Source organism: Lycium ferocissimum, chromosome 6, assembly GCF_029784015.1.
Source record: "Lycium ferocissimum isolate CSIRO_LF1 chromosome 6, AGI_CSIRO_Lferr_CH_V1, whole genome shotgun sequence".
NCBI lineage: Eukaryota > Viridiplantae > Streptophyta > Magnoliopsida > Solanales > Solanaceae > Lycium > Lycium ferocissimum.
The window spans coordinates 61066386-61084326 of record NC_081347.1 but is presented as its reverse complement, the minus strand read 5'-3'; the positions used below and the strand labels follow the sequence as shown (position 1 = coordinate 61084326).

The 17941-nt window shown below is 29.8% G+C and overlaps 1 protein-coding gene across 2 annotated transcripts; it reads left to right on the top strand.

Annotated features, from left to right (window-relative positions):
* The first annotated feature begins 10758 nt into the window (after positions 1-10758).
* On the top strand, positions 10759-17727 carry LOC132059940 (protein DETOXIFICATION 14-like). Of its 2 annotated transcripts, XR_009415819.1 has the most exons (8): positions 10759-11099; positions 15377-15921; positions 16014-16100; positions 16277-16333; positions 16418-16656; positions 16806-17011; positions 17235-17495; positions 17545-17727. XR_009415819.1 is itself a non-coding variant. In XM_059452782.1 (7 exons), the coding sequence occupies exons 1-7, from the start codon at positions 10800-10802 to the stop codon at positions 17271-17273; spliced, it is 1473 nt and encodes a 490-aa protein (XP_059308765.1). In that variant the 5' UTR covers positions 10759-10799; the 3' UTR covers positions 17274-17727. The 2 variants fall into 2 exon arrangements, 1 of the variants encoding a protein (XP_059308765.1); XM_059452782.1 differs by having other exon boundaries at positions 17235-17727.
* Positions 17728-17941: the final 214 nt, after the last annotated feature.

The window sequence follows — 17941 nt, the reverse complement described above, 5'->3', positions numbered from 1 at the left end:
TATATTATACTGAAAATATCACTAGAATCTTGCAGTTATATGCATGCCATGTCATTTTTATAAGAAAGTGAAATAAAATTAAGGAAATAATCTCTCTATCGCAAATTCGCAATTTATGTGACACTTTTCGCTTATCAAGAGTTAATTTGACTCACTTTTGAAGTTAAATTTGATTAGATCAACTCAATATTTAAAAGTTAAAAATTTCAATATTAGAAAGTATACGAAAAGTACTACATAAAATTCAATTTTTCTCATGTAAATATGATTAAAAAATATCTTTTAAAATATTAGTGAAATAATTTTAAATTCGAGAAGCGAGAAATGTCAAAATTGAGACGATCGGAGTACCAAACAGGTAACATTAGATTTTTAAATAGATTTAAAAGAGAATATAAATAATTCAATGAAGGGAGTAAATAAAAAGGGAAAAGCATAAAAAGAGGTCAGATAATGCTAAGAAATTCAAAGCGATATGGAAATGCAAATAACGAAATATAACGGATAAAAAAGGATAATCATATACTTGAGTGGATGAAAAATCCCTAATCAGCCAAAATTATCCATTTAACTAAAATTACCCATGTCCCATAAGTTAGACCCGACCTGACCCGACCTAAAAAATAATTTCACCCCACCTTAATATACCACTCTACCCTTCTTGTAGCATGTCTTTGACTAATCCGAATAAGGTCTTCGAATTCCACATTCCCTGTTTCTAATTGCTGATTTTACAGAAAATGCAACACACATTTGACTTGTTAGGATTGCAAGATGTAAGTTCTACAATACAGTCTACGCATTACAGTTATGGCCTTGCATGTCAAGTGTCTCATCCAGACGTTTCACTCTTTCTAATCCTTCACTAAACCGAGAACAATTTCCAGGAAATTTGCACCATCAACAAGTATTACCATGCTCAAAGATATATAAATAAAATTGGAATTAAGAACAAACATATAAGATATATTACTGACAATTAAACCATTTTATATACATAGGAACGGAATTAATCATACATTTATTATAAATAAATTATAAAATTATGATTATACATCTTATTATAAAATATTATACAATAATGATATGATATTTATTTTTAACCATATACAATAGTGATACATATTATATACCACAAAAATACGGTTTCTATAATACATTTTTATACGTATGGTACACTAAAAAATAAAAAAAGAAGGACTTTATATACACATGTTGGAATTATATATACACATATATACATATACAAAATGACAACATGAAATTATATACAAAAATGATATAATTTCCTATTCTTTAAAGACCCTCAATAAAAGCATAAAAAGTTTATACACATTATATAAGAAATTCAAAGCGATATGGAAATTATATACAAAAATGATAATCAAAGTTAGTGATTCATATTTTATACGAGCAAAATAATTATCGCGATGATGCAACTACTAATACATATTTTATAACAAATGACACATATTATATATGTCGGGTCCTCAAACATTTTTGTGTTTGGGGTTTTATTTAAAAAATTGTCTTATTTAATTTTGGCTAATGGATGAGATTAGTTTAAACCAACATTTTGGGTTTGGAAACCTGGGCTAGAGGCATTGTGTCTCTCTCTTCCACATGTCCAAACCATATATATGTCTTTCTTGTCTTCCAAAAAAATTTACCTTGAGCGCGAATAGAAGTTCCGGATATATATACGAAGATTATATATACACTTTATATACAAGAATTATATACTTTATATACATATCTTTGGATTAATCATACATTTATTATAAATAAATTATACGTTAATTATACATTTATTATACACATATTATACAATAATGATATGATATTTATTTTTAACATATACAATAGTGATACATATTATATACCACAATGATACGGTTTCTATAATACATTTTTATACGCATGGTACATTTTTTATGATATGGTTTATATACACAGAGAAATTTGTATATACAACTATACAAAAATGATACATATTATATACAAAAATGATACAATTTTCTATTCATTACAGGGCAGTTGCACTGTGCTTATACACATTATATACACAAATGATACATATTATATACAAAAATGATACATATCTTAGTAATTCATATTTTATACAGTTTCTATACATTACAGATAGGTACTAATACATATTTTATACACAAATGACACATATTATATATAAAAATCGCCTCAAACATTTTTGTGTTTGGGGTTTTATTTGAAAATTGTCTTATTTAAGTTTTGACAAATGGATGAGATTAGTTTAATTGCAACATTTTGGGTTTGGGAAAAATTGGGCTAGAGGATGGGATTATTTATGGCCGACCGGCCATATATGTCCTTTTCCCAAAAAAATTTATGAGCCCATTGAAGTTCGGACCGAAGAATAGAAGCGTAGAGGGGGGTATATTAGGATGGAGTGAAATTATTTTTTGGGTCGGGTCAGGTTTAACTTATGGAGCATGGTTAATTTTAGTTAAATGGGTAATTTTGACTGAATAAAATATTATCATCGCTTCTTTTTTTGTTTTTATTGTGAAAGAGAAATTTGCGTTACACCCTCCTCAAAAGAAAAGAGAATTGATATGTGGCTTAAAATGTGTCAGCAAGCACCCCCGTTGCACCCGAGCCTATGAGAGCACAATTCTGAGGACAGTCTAATCCGAATACGTTCTATTTATTTCTTACTTTGATGTTACAATTATGAGATAAGTTAAAAACGGTGAGAGATGAAATAATAAATTGGTGGATATGTCTCTTCTTTTCTCCATTAATAACAATAATTGAACTTCGTTTCACACTTGTCTTTGAATTGCCTAAAAACTCGTTACACCAAAAGTTTGGGTGTTAGGTGTTGCATGTACCACTTTTAATCAATGAGAGAGATTTAATTAATGCCTCAAAGATGAGGGATTGAGACAGAGATATAGGTGGAGTCAGAATTTTAGTTATAAATTTTGGGGCCCCAAGTCTTTTTGTTTACTGAATTTGAGTTTTATATATTTAATAATTTTTTTACACGCCTCAAAATTATTGGATTATGTCGAACTCGTAAGAAGCACCGTAGCTTTGCCACTGAATTGAGGGTGTTAAAGTGTTACTACTAAAGTAATTACTTGCGCAAGTCGTTTATATCAAATTAAGCTTAATTTAATCTGAGCAGTTAAAAATATTAAGACTATGTATAATTAATTATGTATATATATGATAAATATCTTATATTCATCGATTTAATTTAAACGGGAACAAATTCTTTCCGTGTTAATGTTATATTTTTTCAAGTTGTTTCTCTGACTTTCCTTTGTAGTATGCTTAAAAAAGAATGTTTTTTTCTTTTCTTAATTTGACAATTTTTTAATTTCATTATCCCACATGACATGTTTAAGACTACACAAAAGTAAAGGTCATTTATTACATTATAAATTATTTTAACTTAAATCACAAAATTCAAAAATTTCTTTACTCTCTTGAACTCGTACCTATCAAACTAAGCACATAAATTACAACGGAGGGAATGGTACTTTTGCTTCCTTCCATCCCATGGCTCCATTAAGGAGCCGTTTGGACATGGTTTGAAACCATGAGATGAAATCATGATTTGAAACGATGTTTGGACATGCAATTTGGATTTCTTAAGCTGTATTTTTTCTTATAGAACCCACAAGTTATGAAAACTATCAAAATATTCTCAATTCTTATACTATCTTACCAAATGAGTAAGTCATAGTTCATAACAAAATTAATACGCTACTAGAAGGTTTTTCTAAAAAATATAACATCAATTGATCAAACTTTAGTTCAATAAAAAAAAATTAACATGAATAGTAATGTAACTACTCTTTAATATAATCTTCCCACATGATAGACATAAATAAAGTTGGTAAATGGTTGATGGGAGTAATTGTTAAAAATATCTACCAAATATGTGTTATTATTTTTTTATTTTTTTATTACAAAATTAAATATAGGGTCAAGTTTTATATTTAAAAATTTTAAAACCTCTGAGATGAAATATATTTTTGTTCAAACTTTATTATTTTTCATACCAACTTATGGGTCTTTTTTTTTTTTTTTTTTTTTTTTTTTTTACAAATTAAACTTATGTCCAAACGTTTTATATTTAAAAATTTTAAAACCATTAGATGAAATCAGCGTTTGGACATGCATTTCATCTCATGGTTTCAAAAATTTTAAATATAAAACTTGACCCAAAAGTTTATGTTTTATAAAAAAAGACCCATAAGTTGGTAAATTTTTTTAACAATTACTCACACCAACCATTTACCAACCTCATTAACTTCCACTAACCTTTATTTATGTCTACCATGTGGGAGGATTATATTAAAGAGTAGTTACATTACTATTCATGTTAAATTTTCGTTTTTATTGAATTAAAGTTTGATCAATTGATGTTGTATTTTTTAGAAAGGTCTTCTAGTAGCGTATTAATTTTGTTATGAACTATGACTTGCTCATTTGGTAAGATTGTATAATAATTGAAAATGTTTTGATAGTTTTCACAACTTGTGGGATTTTTATGTCTATAAGAGAAAATACAACTTAAGATATTCAAATTACATGTCCAAACATAATTTCAAATCATGGTTTGAAACCATGGTTGCAAACCATGTCCAAACGGCTCCTTATACTCGTTCTTTCTCATTTTCACATCATCTGTCATTTTCTTTTAAGTTTAATGCATCCATGCCACGTGAAACAGCACAAAAGTTTCTCTTATAGACTCAATAAACGATAAATTTTTATTTGTCTTTTAAGAAGATTTGATAACTGAATTTGAAAATTTCTTTTCAATCGTATATATTGTCCATAGATAATAGAAGAAAGTATTTAAAAATTTATCATTTATTGAGTCAATTCCACTTTACCCCCTAACATTTAAGGGTTGGGAAAACATACCACCTTCACATATTAAATGGGAACAATAACCACCTTATGCAATATTTTCCGATGAAAATTTTCGTTTTTAATAAAGAATTGTTTTCTTTTTCTTTCTAGAATTAAAATTCAATAATTGCACTAGCATGATAATTATAGAATACAAAGAACACACATCAATAAATTAATACTTTACATAACAACAATTCCTTCATCTAATATATATTTCATAAGAATTTCTAAAATATCCAATGTATATATGTACTTATATGTTTTCTTTTCTTTTAGTAATACTGCTTGTCAGATTTCATGTCTCGAAGGACAAAGTAAAATTACTAAATAGTAGAGTCTAGCTAGCATTGGTTGTATTAACCTCTTTTGTTGAGATTCATGGGTATTTCAGGGATAAGTCATTATTTTCATAAACTATTTCACAATGAACATTAGGAATTCTCGCATGTTCTATCTCATGGATACGATATATTCTTTTTTACTTTTTAATTCATTCTTATTTCACTCTGTAAAGTGATTTTACAAGTGCGTAATTTTTCAATTATCTGATCCAGTGTTTTCCTTTTCATGGATTGCCATGGATGAATCCATAATCCTTCAATCAAATAACAAGAAATATATACACCTCAGAGCCTCACTTTTTCTGTCTATGGCCTCTAAATCTTGGATTCTTGGGTTCCTCTTTATTTGCTTCAAATGGATGCAAATTCGTTCAAAAAGACTTCATCTGAAGATTTCTTATATCCCTCGGGCTTAACATGGCGTTTTATTAAAAGATGAAGTATAATATGTTCATCCAAAACAATACTTTAGTTTCGTCTTTCTTGCTTTCTGCAAGAAATTTTAAAGTTTCCTATTATTTTGAGATCATTGCTAAAAATTTTGCAATAGACAAAAAAATCCTATATGCAAATTCAAGAAAATATGTAGAATTAGTCAATCTTATGTAAGAATTTTAGAAATTCGTATAAAATATATATTAGATGAAGGAATGGTTGTTATGTAAAGTATTAATTTTATTTATGTGTGCTCTTTGCATTCTAAAATTATTATGCAAGTGCAAATATTGAATTTTAATTATAGGAAAAAAAATCTTTATTCATAAAAAGAAAATTCTCACCGGAAAATCTATATCTATATATAATATAAAGGTAGGCATAGACAAGGTGATGTGGCACCTCTCTATGGCCTAAAAACTTAATTATCTTTTTTCTCCTTTTTTTGAATGTTTTCTCATTTTAAAATCAATATACTATCTATTAAATAATTCAAAAACCACTCTATTAATTAGCTTAATTACACCTCTTAATTATTTAATTGCACCTTTTCATCCACTTCTATCCGTTTGGTTTTTTCAACTTTTCCTAATAAGTCATTTGTGACCGTTTTCCTTAATTCTTAATTAATAGAGCATAAAAGTTCTTCTACTATTTAAGTTGGAAACAAGAAGGTTGCAAACAATCATTCAATTAAATTCTTCCAAATGATAGAGTAATAGTGTGTTCTTTTGTTCTTCCAACGAGGGAGTAATATTATTTATTTTTGTTTGATTATTTTGTTTTCCTACATTGTTGTTTTATTTCTAATATTAGATTGATTTGTTTTATCATACATCTTTATGTTTAATTTTTGCGCTATTGCGAATTTTAGATTGTTGTATTTTTTGTCTTCCCCTGCTTCGACAAAAGTCTAGGAACTATGATTCAATTAAATATGTTTCGGTTTCATCTACCCTTTACGAAATAAATGTTATGTACAAGATTTTTCTTTGTTCTTCTTCTATTTTGTCCGCTTTTAGGATGAAGACCTTAAAGGAGCTTCCTTGAGTTTTCCCGTGATTCAAGCGGGGAGTAAAATATTGTTGAAAGACTGGAAGAAACAAGGCAATTCTTGAGGTCCTTGATGTAATTATGTTATAATCTCAAAAAGTTACAAATGCAATTCCATAAATTGTATTCTTTTTCGCCTTTATATAGATTCATAGTAATTTTATGTCCAAAAGGAACATTGAAGAGGGATTTTATCTTTAACATATTCGGTTTCATAGCTTTTCTTTTCTTAATTATTCTCTATATATGTGAAGACAATAAATAATTGACTAACGAAAAAAAAAAATGGAAGAAGGAAGACAAAAGGTGGAGTTGTAGAAATGGAAGGCTCTAAAATCTGCTTATTTCATTCATTGTGGTATATCTATTTTAGTAGTTATATTCTTTTTTCCAAAACCCTCTGTCACTCTTTGAAAAATTAAAATCATTTTATTTAGAATAAGTCCTTTAATTTGATAGTACATATATTTTTCTGAAATAATTTAATTATTATGACATAGATGAGGAGTTTTAATCATATTTTAGGTTTAAGTGATGGTTCAATAAAATAGATGTTATTTATGATTTAATCTTCTAAAAATATCTAATTAAAATAAAAAACCTTAAATTTTCAATTTTATTTACAAAACTAATCCAAACAATTGTATTCTCAAAATTATTATAAACTAAAAGCACAAGACATCCAAAGTATTCCAAGGTGAAAACTGACGAGCATACTCTCGGGTGAGAGATATAAATGAATAATAAAAACTAAAATAATTTTGAGTGTGTAATTGTTTAAGAAGTATTTTGTGAGTATATACAATAAAATAATTGTAATAATATATTGAATTTACAGTGCTCCCCTCCACTTGCGCATAAACAAATTTGATATTTAGTGGAAAATGAGCAGGTAGGGAATTAAGAAAGAAAATGAAAAAACAGAAATAAAAATAAAAGGAAAACGGACAAGACAAAATATATACGAGATTCTGAAAATTTTATTCGGTGGATTTCGGATTATATGTATTCGATTTGGTTTTAGTTTTTCCTTTTCTTTTCTTTTATTGTTGTTATTAGTAGTTTAGAATGAAACATAAAGAAAATCATAAAGTAAGCGTTAAAATTTAAAATAAATTAACATTAAAACGTTAAATTGGATCTATTTAGATCTGAAGTCAAAGCTTTTAAATAAACAAATGTCTATAAAATTTATATATACCTATACTTTTTCATTTATCTATTTTTTTTAAAAAATCTGCTAATGCAAAATCCACTTCATCTAAGTCTACTTTTTTTTAAAAAAAAATATATATAATTTTTATTTAATATAAATTAAATTACTATTTATATGCATAAGAAATTTAATATATTCTATCTTGAGTAAATTTATAATGGTATCAATCATATCCATTATTTATTAATGTCGTGGTTGTACCGCGCAAAGCGCGGGGTTCTTCACTAGTATTACATAAGGGGGTTATCGTTCCCATTCAATATGTGGAGAGGGTATCGTTTTCCAACCTTTAAATGTTAGGGGGTAAAGTGGGATTGACTCTTTTTTTAATGGGAGTAGGGAAAACAAGTTTAATAAGTTTCATTTCGAGTTCAATATTATTGTCTTCTCCCCACCCTTCAATGTCCCTAACCCTCACCTTACCACCCTCAACCCACCCCGGCTAGGCGGCTACCCGCATAATAATTTCTTAGATTACTTATAAATGCTCTTGAGACAATATTTTACTTACTAACCATACACTAGAAAATAAATAAGAAAACTACTTATTTTCTTTAAAAAAAATTTCATGGAAAACATTTTTCTTCTTACCAAACATACCCGCAAGTTACCCAAAATTCGAGCTGTAACAGTGTACATGCTAGTGTGAAATACAATGAAGTGTTTCAGTCGTAGATGTTTTTCTTTTGTTCAGTTGATCCTTTCAAAATTAGTTCATTTGAGATTTGACTCAAACATGTACGCACATGCAGATGTAAATTCAATACAAAATTCAGGAATATATATATTTCATCAAATTATGAGAGTAAAGAAAGACTACTTTTCTGAAATACATATATACTTGAGAGGGAAAAAAAGGGGCAAATCTGAACAACTTGATTCTTCTTGGTCAAAGGAAAAAGGAAAAAGCAAAAAGGGTTATGTCGCGTTAATAAAAAAATCAGTCGAATGAAAGTTGAAATAATTTAAGTAAACATCTCTTCCAATGCACTGTCATTTGTTAATACTGCCTTCGTCTCAATTTGTGTAATATAATTTGACTAGGCATAAAGTTTAATTAAAGAAAAAGTGAAGACTTTTGAAACTTATGGTATAAAACAAGTCAGATATTGATATGGTTATAAATTATTTCATTAAGAATAAAAAAAAAAATTTAAGTTAAACTATTTCTAAATATAAAAAGAAAAATAATTTTTTTGGGAAAGAAGTAAAATGTCATTTGATTGCATGTTCTCCTCATAATAATTAAGTAAAAAATTAAGATCTAAAAGGTGGCTAATAAAATACACTTCCACCTAGTCAGGCATTAGGTAATCACGGCAGCTACTAAAAAGGTTAGATCTTGTCATTTTCTCTGCACGATTAAGGCTTGAGTAAAAAAAAAAGTACCACGATACTTATTTTTTGTCAGTTTCTCTTCATTGAACAATTGAACTGTAGTACAGTATTTACAAATGACGAATCGCAACGTAAATAACGCTGATTCATGATTTTAATATTATGGATCGGAGTTAGAAATCTAAGGCAACCTATCCGATTTATTATGTTCGAACTTTATATACTACCCCCGTCTCAAATTATCTGTCATAGTTGTTTCAAATTATTTGTTATTTTAGAAGTTTAAGACAAATTACTTATTTTTCGTTACATTTTTATATCCTTAATAGTAATTGTTCTTAAAGATCATAAATACCTCAATTATGAGGAGATGACACATAAATAGAGTCTTAAAATATTTTCACGTTTTACTTTTTGAGAGTTAATTGACTAACTTAGAAGCTAAATTAAATACGATTAATTTAGTATTTTAAAATTAAAATTTAGATATCTAAATATTATACAAAAAGTACACTAAGTTATAGTTGGTCATATCAATATGGTGAAAAATACATCTTAGAATGTTGGTCAAAGTTTATGTAGTTTGACTCTCGATAAGCGAAATGTTATAATTCCTCCTTCCCATTTTACATGAGGGTGTTTGCTGGTGACAAAATTTAATAGAAAAGGAAGACGTGTGAAACTTGTGTCTAAAATAAGCCATAGAAAATTCTGTGGCTACAAATTAGTTCATTAAAAGTTTGAAGTTAATTAAATTTTTTACTAAATATGGAAAGGTGTCATTCATTTTTGGACTGCCTAAAAAGGAAAAAGAGTGTCACATAAATTGGAGGGAGTAAGTATTTTGGTACAAAGGGATACTTATTTAGTGGATCTTTTACATACTACACTCGAGCCAAAGCTATGCTAAATATTTTTCTCGACCCGGGTATTATTTATATCAAACATATATTTAAACTTTAGAAATAAGATTTTTAAATAAGTTACCAGTTTCAAAAAATAAGATTTTTAAATAAGCGTACATAGTGTTAAACGTATGTATGAAAGATAATAGCTTACATTCATTGATTTGATATAAATACCAAATGAGAGAAAGTAACCATTTGATTTATTGTGTTCAAACTCCATGACTTTTTTTTTACCTATTTAATGGATCTTAATTTTACTTTTTTCGCAAAATTCGAGTCGATGCTACACTGAATATTTTTTTTAACAGTGTTTACATCCATATTCAAATAATTTAACTTTAGATATTTAAAATTAAAATAAGTTTATGGATAGTGATAAATACGTATATGATGGACATTTATTTTGTATTATTATTAATTTAGTGTAAATATGTAAATGTGAATCGAAAAATCATCCGCGTCAGCCTAACACGTACACCTATAAAGACACCATCCTTATCACAGGCAAGGTTTATGTTGTACTTCTATATAAAGGGTGCGTGGTTCTATTGCTTTTAAAGTAGAGTAATAGAGGGAGAAAAATAAAAGAAGATGGCAAGTCATTTGGAAGAGGGGTTGTTAGTAAAAGAGAGATTAGATGGTAATAATAACAAGGAGGAAAACAATAATAGTGTTGAAGTGTTGAGAAGAGAAAATACTGTTGGATGGGAGGTGATATGGGTGGAAATGAAGAGGATTGGTTATTTAGCAGGACCAATGGCAGCAGTGACATTATCACAGTATTTGTTGCAAGTGATATCCATGATGATGGTCGGTCATTTAGGTCAACTTTACCTCTCTAGCACTGCCATTGCTGTCTCTCTTGCTACTGTCACTGGTTTAACTCTACTTGTAAGTATCCTTTTTCTTCCATCTCCTTCTTGTAATTAATGAATTTCTTAATACGAATGCATTGTTTGAGCAAAAGCTACTGGTTCGGCTAAATCTGTATATTCGCACTTCTAGTTTAGCTCGTGTGTTTGTGTGTGTGATTTTTAGCCATAGTAATGTTCGATCAATTTCGTGTACCCCCATTAGTTGGTTGGATACCTACTATGTCATCAGCATACATACAACTTTGTCCACAATTTCAACATGTTAACAATGTCCATTGTTAGTGCTCTGCGAAATGAATCTTACTTTGGAGATGAATTTGAAGTTAAATCATGAAGTATTTTTGCTTCCTATCATCTTCTTTAATTTTAGCATAAAAGAGAAGAAGAAACAAAAGACTTTGGCAGATGCATGTATTTAGCTAAATTGCTAAAATATGAAAGCAAAAGAAAGAAAATACGGCTGCCAATTTCTGTTTTCAAGTTGGTTTTAAAGCAGTGACGCTACTTGCACAATTTATGAAGAAAAACAGAAGCTCGGCTGCCGGCGCAGTCATATTTTTTAATTTTATTTATTACTGACTTTTTTTTTAATATTATTTATTACTCACAGATCACGAGGAGAAGAATAAAAGAAAACCAACTCGAATTCTTATTAATGTCTGTATTAGTATTACCCCCATATAAATTAGTGCCAGCTGTTTATAGAGATCTTTTCATAAACAACAGCTAAAAAGTGCTTGCTTACTTCTGTTGTCTCTTCAAGAAGTTCCTGTTTCTTTTGGGGTTCCACACTATTGTTATAATTATGAATTTAGCAGAATTAATAGTTTTGACTTAAATTTTGTATTTATATTAAAAAGTTACTTAATATGTATCAATAATTTATCTTGTAAACAAAAATAATTATAATCCAAAAGTCATAAATTATAAATATTGAATTTGCCTCTATATACTGTGCTAGTTTATGGCGATGTTTATCAATGGTTCGGACGGACCACCAATTCGCCAAACCTTAATATCTAATATTCGTATAAACGAAAGTATCATATAACACAATAGACGTTAATTCATAATTTTCATGATTTCTTCTTTGAAATTCTTTTAATTTTTTATGGGACGGCCCGTGTGGTGGGGAGAGGAAGACATTTCAAAATAAGATTGGGCTGAGTAATTTCTTTTCTAAAAAGTTAGGTAGACAAACTAAAGGTTTTTGTACGACATGTTTGACACGGTTGTTTTTTTCAGTTCAAATGCTTTTGTTTCCGTAACACGTTATCCATGTTTAAATCTAGAACAGATTTGCCAATTTAACGAAATAAACTAATAAATCACCTAATTCTTCGTTGTAGAGAGGAAGAGTACCAAAAAAAAAGCTTATTTCCAATAAGATACTCCTTTTTTATACACACTCCTTTTTAATTTGTCCTAAAAAGAATTCAAATTTCTATATTTAAAAATCATTTAACTTTAAAACTTTCATTTTGTCTGAAATGATTTATAGCCAAAGGGCAGACCTAACTTATAATTTACTGATTCACGTGAACACAATTGTTTTCTCCTCATTCTATGTACTAAGAAATTCACTATATATCTATAATATTTGATTGAGAACCCAAATATTATCATTTTTTTGCGCGGATTGCCCTTCTTTTGGGGTGGTCTTTAAATTTTGCCCCTCATATTTGTGGTCTTTAAATTATGCCCCTCATAGGTCTTTAATTTTTGCCCTTCGCGTTGCAACTCGAGCGTTCTAAATCATCTAATTCTTGGTACATAAATTAAAAAAATTGCAAGGCTTGATTTCGCAATAAGATACTCCTTTTATAAATTTCAAATTTTTTAATTTATCCTAAAAGAATTCAAATTTACGTGATAATTTAGAAATTAACAAGTTTATGCGTGGGGGCATACTTTTAAAACAAACTTTTATGCGGACCGGCATAATAATTTATAGGCATAAGTATGCCGGCTCCGGCATAAGGTAATTCCTAACTTATGCGGTGGGGGGCATAGCGAAATTTAAACTACGCCTTGGGAATTTTTTAAAAATTTTTATCCGGTTCGAACTATGTAACCCATGGGTTTTAAAATTTAAAGATTTCAAATATATCTATAATATTTGATTGAGAACCGAAATATTATTGTAAATTAATTTTGGGTTTACTATAAGAGCCCATAATCTTCAAATTCTGATTCTGCCTCTGTTTATAGCCATACAAATGTGAAATATCTAAGCAAAGTGAAATATCTGTTTTGATGGAGGAAAGTATGTGTTTTTAAGTGAGATAATATCTCAAATGGTCACTCGATTATGGATAGTTCACTCAGAAAGTCACTCAACTTTGTTTTCTAACCAAAAAGTCACTCAACTATGGATAGTTCACTCAGAAAGTCACCCAACTTTATTTTTTAACTAGAAAGTCACTCAACTATTGGTGTTTCACCTAAAAAGTCACTCAACCTATTTAAGTAATCTTTTAATTACAATTTTACTGATTTTTATTTAAAGTTAAAATTGTAAGAAATAAAAAAATATTCATTTTAATCATTTTTATTAACCAAACCGACTATGTTTTGAGCATAAAAAAGTACTCATTTTAAGGTTTTCTTGGTGCTTTGAGCATCCATCTAAGAAGCAGAGCTCTATATAGTCACGTAAACAGTGTTAGGTGTCATGGAACACTAAGCTAAATTTTCCCACGAGGTTAGCGTTTTGTTTAATGTCTTTCGGCTTTTACTACGACGACAAGCATGAATAGTAAATAAATAAATAAATAAATAACGAGGAATGAATGCGTCAAGGATAAGTTTCTAATCAAACTAGGTGTGTGCAAAAATCGGTTTAACTGATAAATTGAATCAATTAAAATGTTATTGGTTTAACGATATCGGGTTATTAGGTTAACGGTTTATAGACGATTTTGTAAATTTTTTTATCGGGTTATCGGTTTGGTTACCGGTTTTAAAGATTTAGTTAATGGTTAAACCGATAACCCAATAAGCTTATATTAAAATTACATTTTTATCCCTAATTATATATAGTGGCTTTAAATTTTAATTTTTAAATACAGACCTATTTCTAAATTACTTACCGTGTGCACGCTCATTCTCTCAAAGTCTCAATATTTCTCATACGAAACTAGGGCTTGCAATGCTTTTAGGTCTCTGCCTCTTCTCACTTCTCAATGAGCAAATGGGGTTGGCCTTGTTTATGAACAGTGAATTGGCCTTGTTTTGTTTTTGAAAGATTGCTACAGTGCATTTTATGTTTTTTGTCTTGTAATTTGTGTAGACTTTGTCAATTAAGGCAGTCTATAGATGAACATATGAAAACAAGAGGAAAAAAAAAAAACTAGCGGAACATTTTCTTATTGGTTAAACCAAAAACGAACAGTTAAGGACCAAAAATTGATAAACCAAAAACCGTTAATGAATATCTTATCGGATTGGTTTTGGTTTAAAACATTCACAAACAGAAAACCGATAAACCGAACAAATAATTCACATAACCGAACCGAACCGACCGATAAGCACCCCTAAATCAAACTACAAATAATATAAAATGATTGACCAATTAAGTAAATTAGGTGAATATATATTTAATCAAAGTGGCCAAAAGCCTGATGATTGTCCTTTTGATTTCTTAAATGTTATCTCATAAGTTCTCATCATTTGTAGTTTGATTAGACTTATCCTTGACGCTATAAAATGATTGACCAATTATGTAAACTAGGTGAATATATATTTAATCAAAGTGGCCAAAAGTCTGATGATTGTCCTTTTGATTTCTTAAATGTAATCTCCTAAGTTCTCATTACTTTTATTTTTTTTTAGCTTAGTACCAAATTCTTGACACCATAATGGCAGCTTCCATTAAAATTGAGCCATCAAATTAAACAACACATAGAAATCAGCAAAAGAAAAATGGTTAAAATGAGTACTTTTTTATTTCTTACAATTTTGGCTTTAAATAAAAATTCCCAAAATGTAATTAAAAAATCACTTGAATAGGTTGAGTGACTTTTTAGGTGAAACATCAATATTTGAGTGATTTTCTCGTTAGAAAATAAAGTTGAGTGACTTTTTAAGTGAAACACCAATAGTTGAGTGACTTTCTGGTTAGAAAACAAAGTTGAGTGACTTTCTGGTTAGTAAATAAAGTTGAGTGACTTTCTGAGTGAACTGTTCATAGTTGAGTGACCATCTTAGATATTATCTCGTTTTTAAGTTGTAATAACATCATTTTTCCATGTCATAACTTAGCTGAAAAGCTCTTTACATGTAATTTTGCAGCTAGGAATGGCCAGTGCACTAGAAACACTATGTGGACAGGCTTATGGAGCTAAGCAATACAAGAAAATTGGAACACAAACATACACTGCTATATTTTGTCTCTTCATTGTTTGCGTTCCCCTGTCAATGTTATGGATATACGTTGGACGATTACTCGTCTTCATGGGACAAGATCCTCAGATTTCATATGAAGCTGGAAGGTTCATAATGTGTTTAATTCCTACTCTTTTTGGTAGTGCAGCTCTTCAGCCACTCATTAGATATTATCTGATGCAAAGTATGATACTTCCATTGATCATAAGTTCATGTTTAACAATAGTCGTCCATGTACCATTATGTTGGGTGCTAGTTTATCACACTGGATTAAAGAATATTGGGGCTGCATTTGCCATGGACATATCGATTTGGTTGAATGTCACAATTCTTGCTTCATACATGAGGTTCTCACCTGCTTGTGAGAAAACTCGGGTGCCAATTTCTTCGGAGATTTTGCATGGAACGAAAGATTTCTTTCGTTTTGCCATCCCTTCCGCTATCATGATATGGTAATTCGCTTTCTATATCACTAATAAAGCTTACTAAATTGTTACAAATTTTTCGTGTAATCCATAATATGTTTTTTTTTTGCTTTTGGTAGTCTTGAAGGGTGGTCATTTGAGCTAATTATCTTGCTATCTGGGCTATTGCCAAATCCGGAGGTTGAAACTTCAGTGTTATCTGTTTGGTGAGTTCTGTAGAAATATAAAACGTAATTAAAAGTGTACTATCTTAAACTTTTAGATGAGACGGTCACACAATTCAGTAAGTTCCGCATCAGCATTTTGATTGATTGATTTAGATAGAGATATACAACATCCTGGATTTCCCTGATTTTTTTTCTTGTGACACTCTCTTTTTTAGCCTGAACACTATTGCTACCCTTTATTCAATTCCATATGGCCTTTCTGGTGCTGTAAGGTATGAACATATTATTTAATTCAGTATTCCACAGTTATGTATGTATACTTGAGTATGAGGTTCTAACGTTCGCCTAATTATCAGCACGAGAGTTTCCAACGAGTTGGGAGCTGGAAATCCACAAGGAGCGTGTATATCTGTGTTCTCGGTGATGCTCCTCACAGTAATGGAGGCTATATTAGTTAGCGCGACCCTCTTTGGTTGTCGGAACATTTTTGGATTCCTTTTCAGCAGTGATGTGGCAGTTGTGAACTATGTAGCAAAGATTGCTCCTCTTGTTTCATTATCTGTCATAATGGATGCCTTACAAGCTTCTCTTTCAGGTTAACATTTTACTGATTGTGTGGAGTATATAACAAGAGAAAAAAAGTTAGTAGTACTTTTAATGGTTTGAACCCCTATGTTTTGGTCTAAATATGGTCTCTCTATATATTTTGTCAATGTGGCTTGATGCATTTTTTTTTTGTTGCAGGTGTTGCTAGGGGATGTGGTTGGCAACATATTGGAGCCTATGTCAATCTTGCTTCATTTTACCTATTTGGAATTCCTATAGCTGTTGCATTGAGTTTCTGGTTAGAACTTAGGGGGGAAGGCCTGTGGATTGGCATACTATGTGGTGCAACTCTGCAAACTATTCTCCTTTCTGTCATAACAAGCTTGACTAATTGGAAAAAACAGGTATTTTTCTACCTTTTCAATTCGGATGGTCAATTAAACACCCTTCGTCGGAAAATTATGCTGGATATATAGGTCAAAAATTACTTTTTATACTTATATATTGAATTATGAATGTTATTGACGAAATTCTACTTGGCACACCTTTGGTTTCACTATTTCATGCTTGTTCCTTTTGACATTTATAATTCTTTTGCTAAGTCTATGTGTTGATTTCATTTAACAGGCAGCCATGGCTAGGGAGAGGTTTCTTGAGGTAAAATGAGTTACAACATGATGGGAAAAAAGACAGCTTCAATTTTGACACCTTATATTTGGAGATTGTACCAAAAAATATGTTGTGTGGTCACCAGTAGTTTGCATCCCTCAAGTGTGATCTACAAGTAATATGCTTAATCATTAATTCTTATAGAGTGTACTTAGAGTTATCATTTGTATAATCACAAATTTGGGTCTTGAAGGGTGAGGGCATCAACAAGTAATAAAAGTTGGGCCTATGGAGATTGTACTTAAATTTGTCATTTGTGTAGTCACAGAGTTTCCAAATTGAAGAGTGAGATTTAAGATCAATCAATATGGTGTTGTCCCTTGTTTGTGTACTCACCAATTTGCACAAGTAATATGTATTGGCCCATAAATATTGGATTGGACTTAAATTTGTTTATCTACTATCCAATTTGAGTCCTTAATTAGTGGGAGTAGTAAGATTCATTTTTTTGCGCGGACTGTCATTCTTTTGGTGTGGTCTTTAATTTTTGTTACTCAAATTGGTGATCTTTAATATTTTCCCTTCGCTTAATACCCAGGGGTCCTGGGTTCTAATTCAGGCTCAGTCCAAAAAATAAAAAATAAAAAAAAATCGGAAGGCATAAGTTGGGATTCGCAGGGCAAAAGTTGGGATTCGCAGGGCAGAAGTTGGACCCCAACTTATGC

Bases quoted from the DNA above. Each gene is read 5' to 3' on its own strand.
- LOC132059940 (XM_059452782.1), top strand. From the start codon at position 10,800: ATGGCAAGTCATTTGGAAGAGGGGTTGTTAGTAAAAGAGAGATTAGAT. The intron at 15,922-16,013 runs GTAATTCGCTTT...TGCTTTTGGTAG, and splicing joins CCTTCCGCTATCATGATATG to TCTTGAAGGGTGGTCATTTG. The intron at 16,657-16,805 runs GTTAACATTTTA...TTTTTGTTGCAG, and splicing joins CTTACAAGCTTCTCTTTCAG to GTGTTGCTAGGGGATGTGGT.